Source organism: Ascaphus truei, chromosome 3 (assembly GCF_040206685.1).
Source record: "Ascaphus truei isolate aAscTru1 chromosome 3, aAscTru1.hap1, whole genome shotgun sequence".
Taxonomy (NCBI): domain Eukaryota; kingdom Metazoa; phylum Chordata; class Amphibia; order Anura; family Ascaphidae; genus Ascaphus; species Ascaphus truei.
In genome coordinates this window covers 231244629-231271208 of record NC_134485.1, presented here as the reverse complement: position 1 = coordinate 231271208, position 26580 = coordinate 231244629, and the positions used below count along the sequence as shown (strand labels likewise).

General features: G+C 45.0%; 1 protein-coding gene across 21 annotated transcripts in view; it reads right to left on the bottom strand.

The window, feature by feature from the left end:
• DMD (dystrophin) overlaps nt 1-26580 on the bottom strand; it is a 2761517-nt gene that overhangs the window by 103575 nt on the left and 2631362 nt on the right. For 20 of the 21 annotated variants that reach the window (XM_075590265.1, XM_075590266.1, XM_075590270.1 and 17 more), the window contains one exon: nt 9738-9799. In XM_075590265.1, coding sequence (XP_075446380.1) covers nt 9738-9799 — 62 coding nt within the window. Of the gene's footprint in view, nt 1-9737; nt 9800-23146; nt 23322-26580 lie in introns of those variants that run through there. The other variant, XM_075590284.1, reaches the window with a different exon arrangement.

The window sequence follows — 26580 nt, the reverse complement described above, 5'->3', positions numbered from 1 at the left end:
TATTAAAAAGTGCAGTCTTGATTAATACACACACGCACAATATGCAAAATTAACAATTTGTCATTGGCTATAGTGCCGCTAAAAAAGAAAAATGTAATTTAGTTGTACTAGTTCGTATTAATGTTTTCCAGTGTTCTGCTGTGAACTTACAGCATGGATGAGAGTGCATATGTGGTTATAGTTGTGAATGTGCTCACAGGGGGTATTTTTATTTGCAAAACATTAAATAAACAATTATTTATAAATAGTACATAATCCGTTACCAATACACTATCTTATTGCAAATCTAGTATACATTGCCAAGTGGAACTCTACTTTAAAATTTCTCTTCAGGAGGGGGCCCTGCATCGACATTACCACCAAACTAAGGGCCTTGTTCAATATGTGAAGTTGCTTTTTCATGTCAAGGTAGCCTCTGATGTCCATTCAAAATCAATGGGGTTCAGCTCATATGTAAAGATGCCTAAATACTGTAACATGCATGCTATCACAAAGGAATGTTATCACTAGAAGTTAAAAGGCAAAAATCTCTAATGATCATGGACCAGACTGTGACATCTAAAATCAAATATGCTCAGACCTTATAGAAGTGCAACTAGACAGAATACTTCGTCTCTCCACTCAAACAAAAATGCACAAAGGTCATCCTGTTGTAATGAAAGCTACGGAATATCCTTTATAAGAACTCTGAAAACCACACAGGAGCATACTGCTACCGCATGCCACATCTACTGTACGTAGGTCATCTGCTTAACCCATGTACCAGAAGCATAGTGGTTCACATTCTATCTTCCAATTGATGTCCTCATTCGTTCTCTCAAAATCAACAACCATCAACAGATTTATGGCCGTAAAACCTTTTCTCGTGCATTTTAATTTTTCTATAAGGATTACACCACAACTAGTTACTGCAAAAAAATGTAATATGGGTGGGATCTTTTAATTTTCAAGCCAATTACAAAAATATTGAATGAAATTAAAAACAAAAAGTATACATGGTGTTCTATGAATGTTCTACATTTGCATCCAGCCCAACTATAGGACAGTTAGTTTTTCAGATTCAGAAAATAATTCTTAAAAGGGTTAGCAGTTCCAAGCACCCCTCTCCCCCCCCCCCCACATCTTACTATTTTTAAAGATATATCCACTCCATAAGGCTGGTTCTATACTGCCGGGCCACGGCAGTTATAGATGGCTGAGGGAATATGTGTGTGTGTGTGTGTATGTGTATATATGTATGTCTGCGCAAATGTAATATTTTATTTTTACCAATGGGTTTTTTTTTTTAATAAATAATAAATTACCCATACATACATACACACATACATATATATACACACACACACACACACACACACACACACACACACACACACACACACACACACACACACACACACATAAACACAGTACCTTCACAGCATACACACAAAAAGCATGCGGCACGTGCACGCGCGCGCACGGCCGCGCACGGCCGCACACACTGTATAACAGCCCTAATACTCTTCCCTAATAATTTCCAAATATACCCATTATCAGGTTAAGCATTGGTAGTAGAAGTGTCCAACATTGTTCGGGTATACCACCAACCATTTTCTACTGTTAAAGGTCAGAAGTTTGGGCAGCCACATCAAATGTACGTAGCCAACCAAGCCAATCTGTCACCTTGAAATTCTTCATACATAGCAATCGGAACCAATGTTTCCAGTAGCTGCCAAATAGAAACATAAAAAGCTTCATCATAACGGCTCCAGGAGTTTTTCTAAATCACACCCAGTTTTCCTGCATATTTCCCAGTTGTAGCTCTACAATAGGAGTGTAGTGTGGATTGGAAGCAATATCTTGTACCAGATAAAAAGCGCATAGAGGATGATGTGGGCAAGCTGATAAACAGAGGTGTGAACACAACTCCCGGGGAAACAAATTGTCCAGATGAGCCCCACATATAGGCTAATGTTTACTAAGTGGTGCTAAGTCATAAGAATTCTTCCAGAGCCAAAAAGACGCCTTATGACTTATTCAATGAGCTATAAAAGGTGCCTTATGGCAAAGCACCACTTGGTCAATATAGCCCATAATCTCTATGTCTTAAGCAAGGAAGGAATCATGGCAGAAAAATTCCATGTACAGATAGTCATGCAGGCAGGTGCACTAGAAAACGGATTGCCTGGTATTGCTGGATCCCGCCAACAGTGGAAATACACTGGCAATGTGTATTGAAAATAAGATAATATTTAAAGAATGATAGCGTGGCATTGGAAGAATTTACTGTTGTGGGAGAATTACAGACAACACATTGCTGGCTAGGAATGTGCAGTGGAATATGTACATCTGCATCCAAATGATTGTGCAGGCAAGTAGCCACTGTAAATGGATTTATCCTTAAAAACAAAAACCCCTGGGGCGTGCTACGAGTAAGCACGGAGGTAAAGAGATGTATATCTCAACATTTTTTCTTCAAAAATGGTTCTCTATGTTGACTGTGGGGTGTATGTAAATAAAAGCTCGTAAACGCCAACAGATTGCAGGGCCCCGTTCCACTGAAGTGGTTAATATAGTATAAGGGACTGCGAAAACAACCCCTACACGTTTAAGCAGAGCACTTAGAAACAGAAATATATGCCATCAGGATCTCTTATTCTTGTGATATCATGAAATGCTGAACGGCCCGGTGGATACGGGTGGCCTGTTGCCACTCTGGGGGGGGGGGCTCAGCAGGAGAGAGAGAGAGCGCGAGCTGTGGGGGTGTGTGGGAGAGCGCGAGCTGTGGGGGTGTGTGGGAGAGAGAGCGCGAGCTGTGGGGGTGTGCGGGAGAGAGAGTGCGAGCTGTGGGGGTGTGCGGGAGAGAGAGCGCGAGCTGTGGGGGTGTGCGGGAGAGAGCGTGAGCTGTGGGGGTGTGCGGGAGAGAGAGCGTGAGCTGTGGGGGTGTGCGGGAGAGAGAGCGTGAGCTGTGGGGGGGTGTGGGAGAGACCGCAAGCTGTGGGGGTGTGCGGGAGAGAGCGCAAGCTGTGGGGGTGTGCGGGAGAGAGAGCGCGAGCTGTGGGGGTGTGCGGGAGAGAGCGCGAGCTGTGGGGGTGTGTGGGAGAGAGAGCGTGAGCTGTGGGGGTGTGTGGGAGAGAGAGCGTGAGCTGTGGGGGTGTGTGGGAGAGAGAGCGCGAGCTGTGGGGGTGTGCGGGAGAGAGAGCGCGAGCTGTGGGGGTGTGCGGGAGAGAGAGCGTGAGCTGTGGGGGTGTGTGGGAGAGAGAGAGCGAGCTGTGGGGGTGTGTGGGAGAGAGAGCGCGAGCTGTGGGGGTGTGTGGGAGAGAGCGAAAGCTGTGGGGGTGTGGGAGAGGGAGGGGGTGCAAGGCGGCAGTCGTCCCGACTTACAAGTGTGAAGCTATCGTGACCAACATGAGAATGTGGCGGATATGGAAAGACGACAGATACAAGTGTGGCTAGCTCTGCATTCCTATTGCACACAGCTGATTTAGAGGTCATGTCATTCTGCACCAATGGCAATGTTTTCACAGTTAAAATAAAGAGAATTGCATAAAAAGAAGTGGAAGAACCTTGCCTGAAGAATGAACTGGTTTGGCTCTCCCGTACTTCCACTTGGATTTTAAGAGAGTGGTACCAGAACCCAGGGTGGCAGAGGTATGTGCTGTCCTTTCATAGAGGCAGAGCTAATACTCAACAGTGAACAGCAGGATGTAGAGTTATGCTCTCATAAAATTTGCATTGGCCAACAAAGCATGTATGTCCATTGGAATTCTACATCTAAGTGGTGTTGGTAAAGTCTTAATTTATGTATAAGACTCAATAAAATGCTGTGACCATTTTGATGTTGTGTTTGTAGGAGCCAAAGAGGGAGACTTTTGTGGGGTAGCATGGTCACAAGGCAAAGGGGCAATTAAGGAATCTGCTAGTCATGTCCAGTTCACAAATTTAAATTAATCTCTCTATAACAATGATTACTTAGGCTGTGCCCATACAACCGTCGACCGTGCGGAGGCGTGTGCAATTTCACCCGTGTGAAGCGGGAGCGTTTTGTGGAGAAGGTAGACGCACCATGGGGGGCGTGTCTAGGGGCATGTCTGTGACATCATGGAGCTGGTTCGCCCTCATTGGGGGAACCGCTCACGTGATCTGCCCACCGCGAAAATCAGTTTGAACGGATTCATCGCGCCCCCTCCTGCTGTTGCGTGCCTCCGCGCGGTCTTCGGCAGCATGGACGCCGCCGTAAGATGCGTACAACATCCAATGTTAACTGAAGACAGTGAAAAACGTGTTAGAACAAAACTTGTGATGTTAACAAAATTAACAATTTGTAATAAAATAATTTCAAACCTTTTTGAAAGTCTAAAAATTTTAATTTGCTGTCATTTTCAACAAATACTCAGGCCCTTATTAAGTAATTTGCAACGGCGCTGATCCGATTCGGCACTATACACGGTAAGCCCCATTTAACTGAATAAGGGTGTCTCATATCCTCACCCTGCCCTATTTTTTTTGCTTCTCTTCAGTGAGGATGTATGGAGACAGTGTATGAAGGTCACGTATTGTCATAATAACCTTACAAAAAGGTCTTTACAAATACAGTCATTCAATCAATTAGGAACTTGAAATGTCCATCCCAACTTAGGACAAAACGGAAGTAATGCCAATGATCTGTTTAATGGGGCTAAACATAGGTAATAAAAGATACAGTATGTGGTAGAAAGCATTTCTCCACTCCCAGCTAGTATTTCAGTCCCACACCTAATAACAAAAAACTCCATATAGGGCAGGCCTGCACAACTCAAAGCGAGAAGGGCCGAACTGCTCCAAGGAAAAAAAATTTGGGCCGCACGGGTAAAATCATCATCATCATCATCATCATCATCATCATCATCATCATCATCTCTCCTCCAGCATCTCTCATCATCATCATCCTCATATCTCCCCCAGAACCCCTTACTATCAATCTTTGCGATACTCCCCATCTATCTCTCATACCCCCAATCTCTCCCCCTCACCGACACACATAATACTCCCCCTCCACACCACACACATCCCACCCCCCCTGCACCTCACATCATTCTCACCACCTGCACCTCACATCACTCTCCCCCCCTGCACCTCACATCACTCTCCCCCCCTGCACCTCATATCACTCTCCCCCCCCTGCACCTCACATCCCTCTCCCCCCTGCACCTCATATCCCTCTCCCCCCCTGCACCTCACATCCCTCTCCCCCCCCTGCACCTCACATCCCTCTCCCCCCTGCACCTCACATCACTCTCCCCCCCTGCACCTCACATCACTCTCCCCCCCTGCACCTCACATCACTCTCCCCCCCCCTGCACCTCACATCCCTCTCCCCCCTGCACCTCACATCCCTCTCCCCCCTGCACCTCACATCCCTCTCCCCCCCTGCACCTCAGATCCCTCTCCCCCCCTGCACCTCACATCACTCTCCCCCCCTGCAACTCACATCACTCTCCCCCCCTGAAAAAAACTCACACCACTCTCCCCCCCCTGCAACTCACACCACTCTCCCCCCCTGCAACTCACACCACTCTCCCCCCTAACAAGGAAAACCGAGTCGGGCCCCACAGCCCATATCAGCAGCCCCCCACAGCCCATATCAGCAGCCCCCCACAGCCCATATCAGCAGCCCCCCCAGCCCATTCCATTTCAGCAGGACCCCCAGCCCATTCCATTTCAGCAGCCCCCCCCCATATGTCAGCAGCCCCCCCCAGCCCATTCCACGCCAGAAGCCCCCCACGCCCCTCCCATGTCAGCAGCCCCCCACCCCCCCTCCCATGTCAGTAGCCCCCCACCCCCTCCCATGTCAGCAGCCCTCCACCCCCTCCCATGTCAGCAGCCCCCCACCCCCACCCATGTCAGCAGCCTCCCACCCATGTCAGCAGCCCCCCACCCATGTCAGCAGCCCCCCACCCATGTCAGCAGCCCCCCACCCATGTCAGCAGCCCCCCACCCATGTCAGCAGCCCCCCACCCATGTCAACAGCCCCCCACCCATGTCAACAGCCCCCCACCCATGTCAACAGCCCCCCACCCATGTCAACAGCCCCCCACCCATGTCAACAGCCCCCCACCCATGTCAGCAGCCCCCCACCCATGTCAGCAGCCCCCCACCCATGTCAGCAGCCCCCCACCCATGTCAGCAGCCCCCCACCCATGTCAGCAGCCCCCCACCCATGTCAGCAGCCCCCACCCATGTCAGCAGCTCCCCACCCATGTCAGCAGCTCCCCACCCATGTCAGCAGCCCCCCACCCATGTCAGCAGCCCCCTCCCATGTCAGCAGCCCCCCTCCCATGTCAGCAGCCCCCCTCCCATGTCAGCAGCCCCCCTCCCATGTCAGCAGCCCCCCACCCCCACCCATGTCAGCAGCCCCCCACCCCCGTCCCATGTCAGCAGCCCCCCAGCCTCGTCCCATGTCAGCAGCCCCCCAGCCCGTCCCATGTCAGCAGCCCCCCAGCCCCGTCCCATGTCAGCAGCCCCCCAGCCCCATCCCATGTCAGCAACCCCCCAGCCCCGTCCCATGTCAGCAGCCCCCCGCATGAATGAACTACCCCCCCCCCCATGCTTACCTGGTGATGGTGATGGTGATGGCGGTGGCGGCATGGAAGCGCGAGGGAAGCGCGCTCTAGCAGCAGACCCGGAAGTTCCGGGTTGCGCTACACTGCTAGAGCGCGTCCCCGTGCTGGAGGAGGGAGGTTAGGGGAGAGCGCGCACAGAAATTGCTGGAGCGCGTCCTTCTTTCCCTACCAGGAAGAAGGGGGGTTTGAAGGGGGTCCGTCGCGGGCCGCATGGGGTGCAGCCCTGATATAGAGAGTTAAATTAAAACTTTAAAAAAAATGGCTGAGCTCAATAATAGCCCTGTAATTGTCGATACCATACACCTATCAGGTGTTTTTCTGTTTTGTTTACAGTACATTAATGGTAGTAATCTTTTGGGTACTTATTCTGCAAACATGACTATGTATTATTTTAAATAAAAAAGGTAAAACATAAAAAAAGGACCACTGATGAAATAGCCTCAGATGATCTGCTTACAATAAACAGACAAGCAATGTGCATTTATACTGTGCTAATGACAAGCTTTGTGTGCTGCAATCAAGTGCAAAATCAAGCATTTTTTTACATTCAGACAGACTACAAATTCAGCACAGCTACCTGTTAAATGTGCAGATGGCCAAGACAGAACATAATGAGGTCTCATTTTTTTTTTCTAGGGAAATAAAAAAAAATGAATCCTTCTAAGATATGAAAGCCAGCCTAAAACAACTGGTGAGGCTGAAAAGACTGATGGACAATTCCCGTGCATTATACAATGGAATACTAAACCTGCACCTGCTGTTTTTACAAGACCCCACAGACTGCAGGAAAAAGCAAACAACAAAAGGAAAATGATGCCTTTTAGACATAAATGAGATACAAAATGTAAGACCTGATTTGAAGTTTCCCAGCTTGTATGCAATTTAAATTCTACATTACTGCTGCTTTTTTTTTTCTGAGTGGAAAAAAAAACCTGCCTTGAATTCTGACGAGTTCTGAATGGAGGCCAGGTAATGCTACAGTATAAACACTATTTGGCTTTATTTCCTTTGAAAGAAAATCAGAGTTATGCCAGAACTTGAAATTCTGGCTGTGAATCACAATGTGCTAAATATCAAATTAGCCTAAAATCAGTTTGTGTTAACACTGAAGCAGTTATCATAGGAACTAGACAATTACTAATACCAGGGAACCAAACTCACATTTTTCAAGCACACACTGATGGAGAGGCAGTTCTCCTCCCAACTCAGTTACAAACATTTAATACCTGCCACGTCATTAAATTTGGATCAAGATCTTTGCCCGCTGTGGATAATCTCTGATCTTCAGAAGAGATCACATTTGGCTGGAGTTAGCTATAAAATAAACTGCAGACCGAAGAGACATACAATTCAAAACCACACCAGGTGTGTATTTCATAAGATTATCACTCAAAAATGTGGCCATGAAAAGCAACTCAAATATGATTCGTGTAATGTGACTTCAGAGTTTCTGAACCAGCACACGACAACATTTATGTTCAATAGAAATTACATTTTACATATCAAACGTACTTTGTGTAGCGGGGTACCCCCTGTCTACTATTCTACCCAATAGGCAGGCAGTAAACCCTTATACTTTCAGGTTGCCAGTAGTTGGTATGGGGTTTTCCCCCTCACCTTTAGTACTGCACTTGAGTGACAGCAGGGGGTGTACATCCTGTTGTAGCTGGGACAGCTGGGTGCCGCCTTCTGGCTGTACTTAAGGGCAGGACCGCCCTCACGTTAGTGGTTGTTCCTTCCCTCTGAGGAAGGCAGGTCACACAACTGGGAGCCTGTGCTCTTCCCTCCGGGGAGAGAGAGTGTGGACAATGGCTCCGCTAGGGAGGTGGGGCAGAGCTAGGACGGCTGCGGGGGCCCATGGCCTGTAGTGGTGGTCCATTGACCATCATCCAGTGAATACTGACAGACTGTATCCGGAGAAGACTGCTGAGTAACTGTTACTGCAGAGTGTAGTAATAAACCTGTTCCTGTTTGCAATATACCTCCTGCCTGGTGCGTGACCTTACAGGGGGGAGAGGTAATAAGTTCTACCTTGGGAGATCACCTTCAGTTACTGGAGTCCAAGGCAGATGGAGGCGCTGCACTGCTAAGGAGATATGTGGGGTATGAACCCCAGAAGCCTGTTCCTGTGTCCCCACTACCATTGGCGGACGACTCAGCCCTCCTGTTGCCAGCAGGTATATGCACCATAAACCCTGTAATGGCCCCTATCTGCGATTGGGTGGGGGAAACAGCGTTACATTTGGATTTGGAAGCTATGATTTTGGAAATGTACACCAATGCTAACAAAAGTTAGCTAAAGTAATACTAATGGGTCATGAAGTCTGCACCACAGAAGGCCACACACACACACACACACACACACACACACACACACACACACACACACACACACACACAGACACACACACACACACACACTATATTATAATGAATGAATGTATTATAATGAATGGCTTTTGCTTTCCCTTTTTGTTCCCACTCTGCTGAGTACCCAGTAAATTAGTCATTGTGAATGCCCTTTAGGTCTATATTTTAGAGATCGGTCATGGAAATCCGTCTTTAAGATGCACCACTGACACAGCTTTGCATCATGGAAGACCTTATGAGAACAACTCGGCTATGCCTACTGTACAATAGTGTTAATACAAGTGGATGAAGGTTTGCTTTGGCTTTCTACCAGACTGCGATGAGCCTCAACATTAATCTTTGTTTAATCAGTTTTGTAAACTTAAGCCGACGGTATTTCAAAAAATATCTAAGAGACACTTAAATGCATATGGGACAAAATTACCACTTTGTAGACAAGTAATGTATTAAGAGTAACTTTATCTACAGCAATATTTGCCAGACATTAGCCACTGGACTTGGCCAAAAGACTTAAGAACATGTGTAATTCGCCACTAAAAGGGCAGAGTTGTATAAGGCGTTAATTTCAAGACTAACACATGAGTTTGTAAAGTGGGAGCCCAAAAGTGCGAGTACAATATGTCATTGTAAGCTCTGCAGGCAGGATCCTAACACGCTGTTCTGAGTACCAGTAGGTCATAAAAAAGTGGAAAATACTGTTGAAACGGGAAAGAAGAGCGGGAAAGTCAGCCAGACAGGAAACAACATTAATGGTTTATAGATTTCTAGTAAACAGTTTCTTACCTAAAGACTGATAGAGCTCAGTCATCTTGGGATGATCCCAGCAGGTTGTTTGTGTATCATGGCTACAAAAGAGAGAACATAACAAATTAGCAAACATACATATATCATATCGCATATATCTATCCCAACCTTATTTACATTGTGCACCCCCTGATAGAAAATATTTGTTCCGCGAACCCCACATTAATAAATCTTATTGCCTACTCAGACTATTGCTAACAAAACTTTTTGAGTAAACCCAGGCAGTATAGTGTCCTGAGCTCGTGGGGGGAACACACATTTACACACTGTAATTGACAGCTATACCACATACTAAGGTGCAGTTTGGGGGCCATGTATGTGCAAAGACCCCACACAGACTCAGGAACCCACTATACTACCTGGGACTCATCATTACAAAATTTGGGGGGGCAAACACCTTTAAGACCTCACGAACCCCCATGAGCTCCCGAACCCCATTGGGACTCAATGGTCTAGAGGAATGCAAGTTTACGTTGAAACAAATATATTTGGGTAAAAGTGCATTCTTTTATTCAAATTCTCTGTGTTTTGGAGACATATGTTTTAGCATGGAGATTGACAGGTGACAAGAACTGGGTACTGAGAACTCTTAATGAAGCTGGAACAACATAGGACATTATGAAATGTGAAAGTAAATATATTTTAAGTGTCACTGATTTCTTTTACATGTAAAGTACATTTCCTTTCGTGGAACACATACTGTACTACTTTCTATACTCATACTGTACTACTTTATATCGCATCCTACATCCTACATAAGTAGTAGTGAGCTTGGTGTCCCCAAACCATCCAAAGGCAACAAGACAATAACATGCTTTTTAACTTTTAGTACTGCAATAAAATGACTAACAATTAAGAACTGTAATGAATTGAACAGTTAAATGTAGGTACTTGATGCCTTTAAAAAAAATATTAACTATGGATAAACGGGTTTACTAAATATGGAGTTGACTTATTAGCAGAGTTTATTTTAAGAGAATTTTGTTTTGTTTTTGTATTATGAATGTATTTATTGTTTAACAAATTATATCTATGATTATTATAATTTGTATCTTGTATTGTGATATTTCATTTTGTAGTGTATCATATTGTGTTATGTGTTCATTGTTATAAAAATGTTGACAATAAAGAATTTAAAAAAAAAAAAATATTAACCGTGTGCTTTGGAGGGTCCAATATTTGCCTAATCTTACTCATGAATAGACACTATGTAGATCCTACAGGTAAACAGTTTAACAGATAAATCTAAAAGGTAAAAATGTCTGATTTGCTTTGACAAGAAGGGTAGAATAGGATACATTTCATAATCTATATCTATAAAACAGAAAACGTTGTTTGTTGTGCCTCAGGGCAATCTGATTGGTCCGTCGGCCTGTCACTCAGCCTCTGGTCAATCTGATTGGTCCGTGGCCCGGCCCCGCCCCAGCACGCTTCTCATTGGCCTGTGTGGTTCTTTGACCACGTCTACCCCACTGGCACACTCTCAGAACAATCACCGCCTGCTCTCACTTCAAAAACTAATCCCAGCGCAGATTTTGCCCAAGAAAATTTTCAACCCCTGCGGACTAGACACCACCTCAGGTACCGTGCGCTACCGTGTACCGCCCCCCCCCCCAAAAGCCACCCTTCTCACCCCTGCACACTACACACCGTCCGGCCCTCCGGTACCGCGTCAACCCGCCCCCCCAGCTCACCCGTCGGCTCCCCCTCATCAATGACCCCCCCTCCCGCGCAGCTCAGTCGCCAGCTCCCCCTCATCGCGCAGCTGACTGTCCCCTGGGACGGCCTGTCCGTTACCCCTGGCCGCTACCTTCCCTCTCGGCGCGCCCTTCACCCTGCTTGGCCGCACGCTGCGGGACATGGGCGCGGGAGGAGCACGGCAGTGGCGGTCGCGGAGCGGCTGACTGTCTCCTGGGGTGGCCGGTGGGGGGACACGAGGAGCCTCCAACCTTCCCCCGCGCGCACCTCCTGCCCCATGCCGCCACTCCCCCCTCCCAACCTGGGACAGAGTGGAAGCGCCAACCAAGCTTACCCTGCGCGCGCCTCCTGTCACAGCCCGGCAGTCTCGCGTCCAACCCCCCCCCCCCCCACACCCCACCCGCTCAAGATAAGTCACCCAACCACTGTTTCCCCTCACCCACTGTCTCCCTCCACCCACTCACCAACACATTGCCTCCCCCACCCACCCAGTGTCAGTAAACCCAGTCAGTAAAGTAAGTCAGTAATAGTCAGTAACCCACCCACCTTCACACCGCCACCCACCTTCACACCCCCACCCAACAATTATTAGGAATTCACATCCCTGGTACCGCTGGGTCTCTCAGCTAGTACTTGATAAAAACTTGCATTTTTCAAAAGCAATCAGCAATTTTACTTCACAGAGGATTATAGACTTGTAAGGGAGCCAATGATATAGATTGTAGAAAGTTTTGTTGTATGTTACGCAGGGCAAAAGCACAGACACACAGGTCACATGACAGAGTAGATTGTCTATGTTTCTCATGGGTTATGTTAGAGCTCATACCCAAGATATGAAAGAGGCAGGTACAGCGATTATTACCACGCAATCAGCTCGTTTTTAGACGATCATAGACGGGAAAGCGTCCTCACACACTATGTTCTTTCAATATTTCACCAAAATAGTAAGCTCATTAACATGCAAAATTTTAACAATGTATACACACAGAAAATATTAGGATTTTACTTATAAAAATGCATCCTAAAGAAGCAGCGAACCAGGAGGGCCACAAACTATATAATCCTAATTTACAATAATGTGTTTCACTATTTGGCTGCACAGTGAGGGATAGGGTTGGAAGGAGGCGATTGGAAATGAAGGAACAGGAAGTCACAAACCCAAAAGCTGCCATACTATGTAACACACTTACTGTCATTCCATTTTTTTCAATGGCATCATTTTATGTGGGAAATGTATTCCTGCTTATGCTATAGAAGTAGAAGAAAATGATGGAGCAAAGCAAACTGGTTGACGAAAGAAACATCAAAAGTAGCACGGGAAACCGGTTTGTAGAAAAATATATATATAAAAGTTTATTAGACTCCTTGAGAAAGCACCACTTAGGCTGCGTCCATGGTACCTCAGACCGCGCGGATGTGTCCGCACGCTGACTGAACAGACTGCCTTAAGGCAGTGTTCGCATACATGCGGCGTGCGTAGGCAGCGCGCGATGCGCTAGGGCGGTCACGTGAGCGGTTCGCCCAATGAGGGCGAGACAGCTCTGTGACGTCACTAGAAACGCCCCCAAGAACACCCCCCATGGCCCGAGTACTATGGCCAGGGAAAGCACTGCCGTTCCCTCAGCCTCCGCACGGGTTGCGGCACCATGTCCACAGTCTTAGGTGTGAAATGCGTTGGAGACTTTCACTTAATCATCACAATTTTGTGTGTGTTCTAATAAAGAACTTTTATATATTTCTTCTACAAAACCAGGTTCCCGCGCTACTTCCGGTCTTTATCAACCAGTCTGCGGATGCTTTGTAATTTTCTCCTACTTCTGTCTATTGCTACTGAAGCGCGCACCTTGGGACGCACGGAGGCTGCACTCAGCCGGGCTCACAGCGGTTACAAACCCCTATCGAGCAGACGGCTGCGTACACCCACGACCCCGGGTTTCCTACATGAGGGAAGATTATCACTTTCCTCACAGGGCACAGGTGGGTGTTCAGGGGGTATGATTGCAAGATATCCTTATCCCAATACTAGGACATACATTTGATTATACTGCACAAGACATCTCTAGAGAACACGAGTGTGTTTTCATTTTCTATGTTAATGCTATAGATGACTTTCCCCTGGAATAACAGAACATATAGAGCAATGTTTTTCAACCAGGGAACCCTGGGTTCCCTGTAATTTTCAGGTAATTTATAACATTTGTACCAAATACAGAAAAAATTACTATGTATCTGATGTCGGACGCACTGCTAGAGAGTGTTGGATGCCTCAGAATTTCACATAGGGTTCCTTAACTAAAAAAAAAAAACTTTTTGAAGGTTGGAAACCACTGAGATAGAGAAATAAGGTTCCTTGCATTTTGAAGGTTGCAGCCTGTAATTAAAGTAATTAAAAGAAAACACTGTGCTGCTTGGATGGGTGTATCGACTGTTTACCCATCTCATGGTGAAGAGGTTACAGAACAAGGAAGGTCCTTATTCTTCATAGTTAGAAACCAGATTCCAAAAAGCTTTAGGACCACAGCCATGGCAATTGTTGCTTAAGTGTGAGAGGCAGGAAAACCGTATGGTTGAATGCATAACCGGACCAATAAAAGTGCTCACAGCCTTTGCCTTGTGCAGTTTGGAAGCTATAAAAATGTAACCATGTAATATATAAATAGAAAGTCAAAATCCAAAACCACAACTATCACTAGGGCACTCTTTAGCGGAGATTTATTAAGTGGGTAGCCAGCATAGAACATACATAATTAATTTCAAGAGAAGCTTTCCAAATATATGAAGATCATAAATAAGCATGAAGCGGATAAAAAAAAACACCTTAGCATTTCATGAACGAAGAAAATGTACAAGTGTCATTTTATAATTACTATTTATAAAAAGGTCTTAGGAGCACTATTTAACTGTCCACCCAGCTGCTATTTTCTGGGCAAATTTTAAACATCACAAATTTCTCCCAACTAGAAAACAAGACGACATGAGAGCGCACACGGTAAACTGCAGCGTGTTAGGTGTTCAAATCTGTTGGACTAACATTTTGCAATAAAGGTATCTTATCCGCAGCAAACCTTTTGAGCCGCTTCCCCGTGAAATTTGATACAAATGACGATGACCTAATTTCTCTTCCATCTCAAACAACTAACCTTCTGTAACTAAAAAGAAAAAACAGCAAGCAACCAGTGGTGTATCCAGCAGCACAAACGCAGTCTCCAAAAAGAGGCCACAGGTATTTCATTTTGTGCAGTATAAATAAAACATTGTTCTCATCGTAGGTAGGTTCAATAGTATTTTGAGATGTACAAGAGGAGGGAGGTAAGGAATCAGAGGCAAAAAACTGCATTGCAGAAACAGATAGGGTACCATTGCATTTGGAAGGAAGCACACGTATAAAGTGTGTGTGTGTGTGTGTGTGTGTGTGTGTGTGTGTGTGTGTGTGTGTGTGTGTGTGTGTGTGTGTGTGTGTGTGTGTGTGTGTGTGTGTGTGTGTGTGTGTGTGTGTGTGTGTGTGTGTGTGTGTGTGTGTGTGTGTGTGTGTGTGTGTGTGTGCAGAAACCTGTAGATTCAGGAGTACCGTGGATTCTATGCTGTTACAGACCAATAATACAGAATGAAATCCATAACAGGGATGAAGTTAAAAGCTGGAAGCATTTAGCAGCCAGGTACCAGAAACCTGTCATTCTTTGGGCGAGTGTTGTTGTACCGATAAAATGCCATCAAAACCAAAATAATAAATCTTTGCTGGCAAAAATGGAAAAACTAAAACAATCAACCTTTTTTTTTTTTTCTGCCCAGCTTTCAGACAGCTCCGCGGATAAAGCCGATTTCATCAAGCTCTAGTAAATCTACCTTTCAATCAGCTTGTGCATCATGATACACGGCAGGAATGTTTGACTGGTTCTCATGATTACGTCTGACCAATTTATCTCCCTTTTTATTTCCACGCCAATCATGTAAAACAGGGGACATTCAGATGAACATTTGGGAGGGTCTTAAAGTACTGTAAGATTATTCCAACATCCCTCGGTGCACTAAACACCAAGGAGTTAGATTATTATGATTACCATCAGTCTGTGAAAATGCTTAAACATTTTAATACGTTTAGGAAAGACCACAAAGTCTCTCCCCTTATGATCGTGCCTGTACATAGCAGAACTGTAATCCCATGTCATTCTTTGATGCGACTTCATCCAACATTATGTAGCTTTCATAAGGTCAAGTGTGTGTACACAACACCAAAAATATATATGTCACATTCAATACTAATGAAAAAGGATATGGGATTAGTTTTAAAATCCAAGTAACCATGAAATATCTCTTTTTTGGGTAGAACGAAGTAAACCTCTTAAAAATAACTGTCTGTTTCATGAACATATTTGCTATTCCACTATTGTTCTGTTGCATGGTTTATTTTGCATTATATTACATATACCTTACATGTTCAGCCATTCATTCTGCGGCCAGCAACCTTTCAAATTAATATACTGTATGGTACTGAACATTGTTGGAAGACTGCGGAAATCTTTCTGGAGCCTATCTGATCCAGATTTGCGTTTATACTGTACGTTTCAATCCACTTGTAATATTATGGTGGTTGCAACTACTGATATCACTTATTTATAATGCGGAAGTATTTTGGGCAACTGGATTAATGGCAGGTGGGACAAGTAAAACAAAGAGTACACCTCCCATACAACAGCATATATTGTAAAGCACCAATGCTCTGATATAAAGGCAGAGGGGTGTCAACTCCAGTCCCCAAAACAGGTCAAGCTTTCAGAATACCCCAGCTTCAGCACAGGTGGCTCAATCAAAGGCTCACTCAAAGACTGAGCTATCTGTGCTGAAGCAGGGATAAGCTAAAAACTTGACCTCTTGTAGGGGGGAGGGAGAGCTTTGAGAACTGGAGTTGAGCATGCCAGATATAAAAAGAGACTGGAAAGATACTAAACATAAGCGCAAACATATTAATCACAGGTAAAACAATGAGAACACATCGCAAATATTGTTCATGATGTACTGAAATAATCTAACATGGACCGAAACATCAGAAGGGAGAGGAACAGAGAATGCAACTGACATGACAAGCACAACAGCAGAAACACAGCGAGGCTACTCAAACAGGACTATTCATTTCACCCATTTACATCACTACGTTTGAATAGAGAAATATGTAACTGGGGGTGGGGATGAACTTTAATAAAGAGGTATCGTCTACTGCATCACCCTAATTAGACAAGATAATAATTATAAACATGGCGGGGAAAAGACATCTCTGTTTATAAATGATTCAAAACACACCAGTTCTATTTTGTCAAATTGTGTTTGGTGATTTTTCTGGCTCTTTCTCTTCCACAAAAACGTTCAAGTTAATAAACATGAAAGTTCGGTATCCACGGACCTGGGAAAGAAGGTATCCGTGCTCGTTACTGATTACAAAGTTACGTGAATAACGCACAAGTCCCCCCAAGAGGTATTGTAAGGGGCCCCTGATAAACTTGTGCTCCTCAACTAAGTGAACACCAAATAATACATACAAATTGTGTGTGTGTTGTTGCTGTTGTGCTCATAAATATGTAAAAATACATTAGCAGGAAAGTTACAATGACACGCACATCTCATTTTCCAGGGTGTCCTGGGAATATCTTTGAAGCTCTCACTGGGAGCTGAATGCATGAACCAAGCTTTAGCAAACCTGCATTTTACCACTTGGTACTTCTGAATACTTGCTCCAGAGGGAACAGAGATGTGTGTAACATTGATGTGAGCCATGACAATGCCTTTCAAAAATTATTAAAAAAGAAAAAATGCTCGCTCAATAGCCATATGGAAATCATGAGCCTAACATGTAGCAAATTCCAGAGCACGTCGCTTGGCAAACCGCCTGCTGTGCTAATTGACAAGTGAAGAATTTAAACTGTCGAAAATTATTCTGTGTGGACTGAGCTGAGACTGACAAACTTATGTCACATGAAAAACAATTACAAATCCTCCGAGAAGGATGCGACTAGTGCCTGACGCGGCGAGGAAAGAGGGTTCTTCAGCTGCTACCGGTTTCCGAAAAAGTCTGGTGCCTGATAACAGAGAGGGTAGATTTTCCCTGGTACTTTATATGCAGAACACAAGGAGGCTGCAGCTATTTCACTCCTGGCCTGAAAAGTACTGCTGCTTCCCCCCTGCACACTTTGAGCTCGGAAAGTTATCATTAATTCCAAACACAATCTTGCAGCTTAAGAAAAGGTTAGACTCCAGCGAGAGTTCCCTTCCTAAGCCGCTCTGCCATTTTCAAAGGCCATTTAATTGTTAGCTTTGGGACTGAAAGGTGGGTGGAGATGGTGAGGGATGGGGGGGCTTATTGCATGCATCCTGCAAAATGAAATGCCAGCTCAGCATATATTTTAGCAGTTCCAACAACACCTTGCAAGCTGAGAATCCTTAATTAGGGCGTGAAATTGTAGAATGGGGTTGCCATAGTGATTTTGACAAAGCAAAAAAAAAAAAAAAATATGATGTTTGATCTAGAGATCAAACTAGGAAGGATTATGTCTATTCTTACAGTCATTTATTAAAGTGATGTGTCTAAATGGATTAAAATATATGGAGTCCTTTATTGAAGACCGATAACTCAACATGCTCCTGCAGATATGGCAACAGGCTATACGCAATTACAATCAAAGGAGAACGTTTTTCTTTTCTTTTTTTCTCTTAACAAACGGCAGGTTCAAATAAGAGTGTGACATTGGTAGGGAGGGACTTCCCAAATAATAGGCACACAAAATGTAGATTAGTAGAATAAATGGTTTCAGGTCTTCAAAATCCTGTGTGTATTTTACAATCTCTTGGACTAGGAGTTCTGATCTTTCATATTCTGTACAACACAGGCACCACTAAGTGCCTATAAGGCTGCGGCCCCGCTGCATGCGCTGCACGCACGTCTGCGAGGCATGCGGTGCATGCAGCCGAGTCCCCCGGTCTGCAGTGAGCTGCAGGTGGAAAGACAGGGGTGGGCGTGACGGGGGCACGGCCGTGACGTCACCCGGCAGGTTTGTCTTCATTGGCTTAACCGCTGGGGGGCGTGGCCTAGCGCTCTGTCGCGACGCCTGATCTCAATTTCCTTGAGAGCAGGAGAAACTGTCGGCGCAGCGGGCCCGGCCCCATTGTGGGGTGGCTCTTGTCCCCGCAGCGCCTGCTGTGCAGTAGCCAGCGGGGACCTGGCCTAAAGGGAGGAAGCTACAAAGTGTGTTAATTTGTATGTCTGTGCCCATGATGTAGCAAACTAAAATCAATGTAAGAAACCTAAGGCATTGGACATAGTGCATGCGCGCGCGACGGAGCACAAGGAGGTGTGCGCGCACCTGTTGCCTGAGTGATCTGTGGACTCAGATGAGCTTGTGACGGGGAAGATTGGCCGTGACGTCACCAGGATGGTTCACGCTGATTGGCTCAAACGCTCACGTGGCGCAATAAAACACACATTTTTTGTGTCTTCAAAATTTTGCTGCGTCGTTGTGTGCACTATGGCCGGCCTAATAGAGTTACTGGATTTTGTTTGCGCCGCGCACACTTTGGCCGGAGCCTAAGCAAAATTTGAGCGTTGAAGTACCATTAAAGATCAATTCCCATGCAGGGTTATATAGAGAAAAAAAAATAAAATAAAACAGAAGATCTTTGCAAATAACTTACATTGTAACTACCTTCATCAATTAACTATACAATTATACGTTTTGATTCTTTGGAATGTGAAAGTAATCCTTCGTAGTAGACTCCATGAAAAGCAGTGTCCATGTAAATTAAGTGGCTCCACCACCCTTGGACACTACCACCGCTTTCTGTGTCAGTGAAGTTCTTGGCTCCTCAGAGCTCCCCTCACATGGAGGAGACGGCTTTATGGCATATTAAAGCTTCACGCTAATGGAGCTCAGCACTTCACTGACACGTGAAACATTGATTCACAACCAACTAAACATGGGCCTTTACCGAGGAGAGAGCAGGTCCTGCACACAAAGCCTGTAACTGCAGCAAGTCAACCCCTCTCAATCTGTTTACAAACTCATTTTACATTTTTTAAAGTATTCTTTGTAAAATATTTCTGTGTGTCTTGTTTTTTTAACACGTATTGGTTATACAAGTAACTGAACCTTTAACACATAACTGCCATCCTTACAATATTCAGGCAGTTGACTGAAGCAGGGATGTAACAGAGATGAGTGTTTCATATCATTTTAAGTGAAATGTCTCACTTTGTGTGACACCAATTCAGATTGTAGATGTACTTTGCCCCTCATCCCAACCCCATGAATAGAAGGTGTAAAGGCTGGTAACTAACCCATGACACAGGTAAAGGTCTCTTGTAGGAATATAACCAGTGACACTTCCAGAACGACGCAGGGTGGCAAATCAAATTTGGATGCCAACAACCTTCGCATTTTTCATTAAAATAATATTGTGCCATTATATATTTGGGGAAACTGAATGCCAAACTATCCCATGAATTTGGCATGGATCCAATAGACTGTATCTAGTTACAAAAACTTTTCAACTGGATCTCAAACGCTGATCTACAAAAGATTATAGTACTTAACCACTTCACTATTTTTGAAGCATTTGTACAAGGCATATAGGCAAGTGGCAGGAAGTGTACCTGTCGCATGCCCCTCTCTCCCAACAAGGTGGCATGATTTTAGACGCTCCACTTCATAATGTGGAACAATCAGGTCCCTGTGGGCTTGTGGAACAGTAAACTCTACTATGCGCAAAATAAATGTGCCTGTACCAGTAAAAAAAATTCCAAAGACTTCACTGTCCCACAAAGCTGACCTAGATTTCAAACCTCACTTTTGTTTGCTTTCACTGTCTCAATATCCCAACAACCAAACATCCATCAGTATTGGGATTCTTTTATTTGCATAGCTGTGGCACAGATCTTTTTGACATTGCATTTTAACAAGATTCTAGGGGAAATTAACATTTCATGACAACCCAAATCACCATTGTGACAATCGTTTAGCAAGAATAGTTAGCAAAATGACAGGGTATTCTTGAGATAGTAACAGCAAAACAATAACCAGTGGGGGGTGGGTGGTTTTAGTGTGATCTCGTATATACAGCTGGAACATACAAATACAATCATTTGCCCTAAATCCTGGGACCAGGCTGATCTTAGCGGAACTTTGCTTTTAATGCGTGATGGCTCTGCGTATTCAGGAAACCAATAAAAGGGGCTTAAATAAATATTGAGATCGGGAAGCATTGTGTAAAATGAGCAACAGCATAGTATAGAGGTCAGCAATGTGGTAGAAAGAAATATTATTTCTTTGACACGCACTTGTTTTTAACACTGTTTGCTTTCTCAGGGAAGAGAGAGGTAATGATTACTGCTCAGTTATTTAAGCTTTCTGAGATGCACCCTCCAGCTGATACATGTCCCCTGATCTATTTGCTTTTCAAAGCTTCCCCTCCCTCCCCCTACACTGCTGCCAATGCAATTTCACTGCAGGGTTTTGTGGAATCCGGGATCAGACAATCCTGACTGAGACCAATTCCTTGGTGATAACCATTCAAAGAAACGAATGCAGTAAATACACGTCCTATTTCCATAACCATAACCTTCTTGCAGTTCTCATCAAAACGTATGCTCCCCCTTTTACTAAAAGTTATTCTATAAAACTTGTTGATGAGGTACGCCGGCTCCATGTTTGATCTACCCAAGTATCTCCAATCGTACATGCAAGGGTTTAACGCTTGCTTCGCAAGATTTTCTTAGTTGCATAAATGATGGAAAATCAGTAGAAATTCGTCCTTTCTACTTTGTAATGTGTTGTAAATTCTCTGAGAGGGAAGTGGTTAAGTTACCTTTTTTGCCAAGCCGCCACACTTACAAAATTCATAATATTTTCCATCACAAATAAGAAAGACGACACGTCCTTAGTTTGTCTGGCAGGTTACGGCACAAGGTTACCCAAGTGCAGCATTCATCTTAGAATCAGCATACAAGTAGGTGTCCTAAGGCTATATACTTTCAAAAGGTATTTATTTACCCGCACAGATGCACTTTCTAGACAAGCTATCCCCAGAGGCAAAAGGATGTAAAGTATCTAACCAAGGGACAGATTCATCAATAGCCAGACAGGTTAGTGCATCCCACCCAGCGTTAACTCCTATTCAAGTCAATGATTTAACGCTGAATCGGGTGCGCTAACCTGTACCAACCAGCACTTCATAAATCTGCCCCCAAGAGTGAATTATTGGTAATGTAAAGATGCTTCTCCCCCACCAAAAGCATCACCTATAATAGCCATATAAACGTACAATGCATTGCTGGTCACCTGCCAGTCAGCGAGTTCATGCAAATAAACACATTCGCGGGGGATTACAGGAACATTTCCAGCCAACTGAAGCACATCGTAATTATATACAAGTAAAGCAATAATAATAATAATAAAATAAAAAAAAAAAACACAAACCTGTGTACATTGCATATGCACAACCTGTTTCCTAACTTTTAACTTACAAACTGCAATTTTGCTGAGCTGTTTCTGTTGTTTTACCGACTGCACATGTCCCCACTGAAACATTTAAGCATGACACCGATATATATTACAGTAAATAAAAAAAATGTATGCAGCAGGTACTAAAATGCCATAGTGCATTCCCATAAGAAATCTGGCAGAAAGTTGACCTTTTCATAAGTCTGAATGGAGCTGAAGAGAGAGATTATGCGAGTCTAACATCAAGGTGCTCAATCACCTACTCAAGTCTTACTCAAACACCTCATATTAAAATAGACTTTTTTCCTAACATGAATGAAAGGGATTTTGGAGGCACTGTAATACCTGCACATATCCAACTGATCCCTGCTCTTCATCATATCCCTGACAACCTATGCAGCAATAATCACTGAGCAGCATCCAACACACCGAGATGGGGCTGTGCATACATCTCAGCCGGGAACACAAGCCTGGCTTAAATAAAATAGCACAGGGGGGGTTTGCTGCTCGAGCAATCTCCACCGAGAAAGAGAGAAAGCAAATCATTACAACCAATCTGGGTGCCCTTTGACTTCATGGTGTCCCTGTTCTTGACCCGTGATTTACACAAAGCACAGCTCGGGTTTCATCTGCTCAACAAGACCTGGGATTCAGGAGAGAGGGAGATCCTGACCTGTACACACACACACACACACTCCTTGGGTCACACAAACACACACACTCCATGGGTCACACAAACACACACACCCCAACTCCTTTGGACACACACACACACACACACACACACACACACACACACACACACACACACACAGTCCTTGGGTCACACACACACACACAGTCCTTGGGTCACACACACACACACAGTCCTTGGGTCACACACACACACACACACACACACACACACACACACTTCAGCTCTCAGGAAATCTTTCCACAAGTGCCGGTAGAAACATACTAGCAATGCCAGGGAAAGACCCTCAGCGTTGTGTGTGCAACCTGCAGTGCTCACAGCACAATACGTGTTCCCCGGGACCCCCTCCTCTATCGCAACCTCCCCCCACCCCCCCCCACCCCCCAATAAGCCCTTCCACAAAGTTTTCAGATGAAACCTTCCAAGCACAAAGCCAGCCCCCCTCGCACACAGCTGCTGTGCTCCCGAGCCAGCCGGGCATCTCCCACTGCACAAGTGCCGGGTCCCCCACTTACCCTTTCACCAGCTCCCTCATGGCTGGGGAGGGGGGGGGGGGAAGTGCAGGTCGGTAGGGTTTTCTGGAAGATTAAGCTCCCGGAGTCAGGGCTATCGCTGAATGAATAGGAGTACAGCGACAGCAGCAGCAGCAGGAGGAGGAGGAGGAGGGATTGCACTGCGGTGATACCTAGCACTACAGGGCTAAGGAGAGCTGGAGGAGGGAAGCCTGCAGGCTAGACAGGGAGGAGCATGCCAGCCTCCGCTCCTCCTCCCACCTATTGAACCTGCAGCTAGAGGGAAGAACTCCAAGGAGGTGCATGCTGGAGAGTTTGGGGGCAGAGAGGAATTTAAGGTGGCACGGAAACTTTCCCTCTTTCTTTCTTCGCTCTTGTGGAAAACAGCTGAGCTAAACCTTTATCGTCAAATATCTGGATTATGAGAGGGGCATCATATTTTAACAAAATATATCCCACCCCCCTTCTATTTGGTAGAGGGGTGGGTGTGAATAACCTAATTTAGAAAGTGCTGGTTACAAAGGGGAACAATTTCTTTCTTTGTCAAGCATAGAATCAGAATAGCATGTACTATATGGCAGTGGTGGGGTAGAGGAGCAGCAGGGTTGGATGTTGTCGGTGTTGGGAGGGCAGATTAGATGAGTGAGAGACCTGTACAGTATAGTGGAACTACATATAAAGTACTAGATAGGAATAACCATTTCACTGCCAGTCTGCCAAAGGGGACTGCAGAGAAATGGTTAGCGATCAGAGTGACACGTAATCTCTGAAGAAAGAGGAGGTTGTTATTTTAGTAAAGGTGTGCATGCTATTATGGAGGACAACTTGATAAATGATGAGGATGTGTGTGTAGCCATGTATCCTCTTGGCTACTAATCTGCCCTGCCTAACACATAAACCCTGGAACCCAGTGCAGGCAGTGTTAGGGTTAATCTGGGTGTCACTGCAGCAAGCAGCACCCTTGAGTGACGGGGTGGGGTGTGCCCTATCAGGGGCTCCGACCTGAGACATTCCCCCTGGGTACAGAAGGCGCTGCAGAGACTACATTTAGGGTGCTGGTAGTGGTTATGTGCTGAGAGTAGGTGGTGTGGAGGCTGGGCTCTGGCCACCTTCCTTCCCCTCCCTCAGGTGAGTGGGATGCTACCCTTTATTCCACCAGGGAATAATGGAGATAAGGATAGACCTTTGGGGCCTCAAGCTCCTTGGGTTGATTCCAGGGACCCCATGAAGAAATGTACCTGTTGTGTGCTGTTGAAGAATAGCTGTTCCTGTTTTATGTACTCCTGTCTGAGACTGCAGTTAATCAGGGGGAGCACAAGAGGGTTTTCCTGCAGGTACTGCACCCAGTTCTGCTGGGGCGCGGCACCAAGTGAACCACTGAAAAGAACCCTAAAGCCTGTCCTGTTAATCCCCAACTACCATCGGTGGACATTCAGTATCCTGTGAGCCTAGCAGGTGAGCAGCACAAAAACCCCAGGTAACAGTGAAATCTCCCAGAGGGAGGGGGAACAAATGTTACATCTGTTTGATAAGTGTAGTGAGCAAGGGAGGCATAGAAAGATGAACTAGTACAGTGATTCGCGTCACATTTAGGATGGGGGCATTACAAGGAAGGCAACTGTGCTTGTGTTTAAAGGACATAGTACAACAAGAGGGTAGACTGCAGTATTCATGTTCCTTCTAGTTAAGGGATTAGGACAGTACCTCTATTCATTTGAACAGTTGACATTTGGGGGATATCTACTAAAGTCTCATGGCTGCAAAGCTGGGACAAAATGAGGAGTGCAAAACAACTGCATCACATTCTGAAAGTTTAAATTCTTTTCAATGAGTGCTATTTTTTTTTTTTGCACTGGTTTTGCTTACCTGTGCAACCTGGATACTAGTTAACAGACCCCTTTGTGATCAAGCGTATACAATTTGTGGCAATCTAGGACTTGTGGGATTAATGAACAGGGACATCACACTTTGTAAAGCCAGTGCTAAAAAATAATGAACTGGTAGCCTGCTCTCCGGCTCAATGATGAGGACTGTGCATGGATAAAAGAGATGTTGGGTTAAGGAAAGATAACCACTTAAAGCAGCAATTCACGTTCCCCCGCCCCCCACATTTTTTTATTGGACCTGAGCAGCAGAGTTTCCAGAGCTGATCCATGGTCCCCCAACCTCCAGGGATGCCACAGTGTGTGTCAGTGGCTACGGTTGTCAGGTCACCTATGGAATATATATCAAGCAGTGAGACTGCTGCCTTACTAGAAGTACAAGTGGTGCTGACAGTGAATTGTTTTTTTCAGAGGGCTCACAATGCACAATGAGAATGTAAACCATTTTTCCTGAGTAGACAATACATCAATAAACTTAGATTTGGCAGGTGAGCATAAAGAGAGAAGTAGGTCAATTTTATATCAAGGAGATCAAGTTTGGTAATAGGATTTATTTATTTATAAAATATTTTACCAGGAAGTAATACATTGAGAGTTACCTCTCGTTTTCAAGTATGTCCTGGGCACAGAGTTAAACAAATAATACATGGTTAAAAATAGTTACATAAATGAACAGGGTATACATTATATACAAGACATTGCATGCACAGTTAAAGAAAATATATATTATGGGCGTATGAAACAGTTACAGACCAGATTAAAGTGTGAGACAGCCTTAGATTTGAAAGAACTTAAACTGGTGGTGGATGTGAGAGTCTCTGGTAGGTTGTATTCAGTCCATGAGTTGCTGAACCATGCTAAAAGCACGTTTGCAAAAAAAGTGATGTTGTTATGTACACCGCCAAAAAAATGGCAAGGTGTAGATTTGTTTGAAATGTTGATTTCATAATGGTTAATTCTGGCATATTATCTACACAACATAAGACTAGGAGTGTCTTTTGGGTTTAAATGTGACAGCCTATCTGTGCTTCTGTCAGTGGGGGAAAGCCGGGACAGTTGTCCAGGGCCAGGTAGAGGAAGGAAGCCCTGGCTGTCCCAGCCCTGGCATGCAAGGTCAGTCAGCTGGGTCCCTTCCTCCACTGAGCACACACATCCTCACCTCCTGGACATGCTCCAGCACTCTCTACCCAACACCCCCTCCTCCCCCATGCTCGACAACAGTGGCCCCCTCCCCCAACTGAAAACTGCGGCTTAAAGCTCTCCACCTCCCTGCTTGGAAACTTCCCAGGGCCCAAGAAGACTTCAGACCTTGGCCCCCGGGAAACAGGTCAACAGCCCATTCAAATGTCTGATCATTCAATTTCTCCTTACAGATAAAATTGTTTTCATTGGGGTCTATTCACTAAAGTCATGTCTTTCTACCCCACAAAGCTAACAATTAAAATAATACAGTAAGTATGTTGGGGTGTTGGATAATAAAGGGTATGATTCATGGTACACGGAAAAACAAATGTATCATAGAGGCAAAGTATAGTACAGATGTTTGCCTCCAGA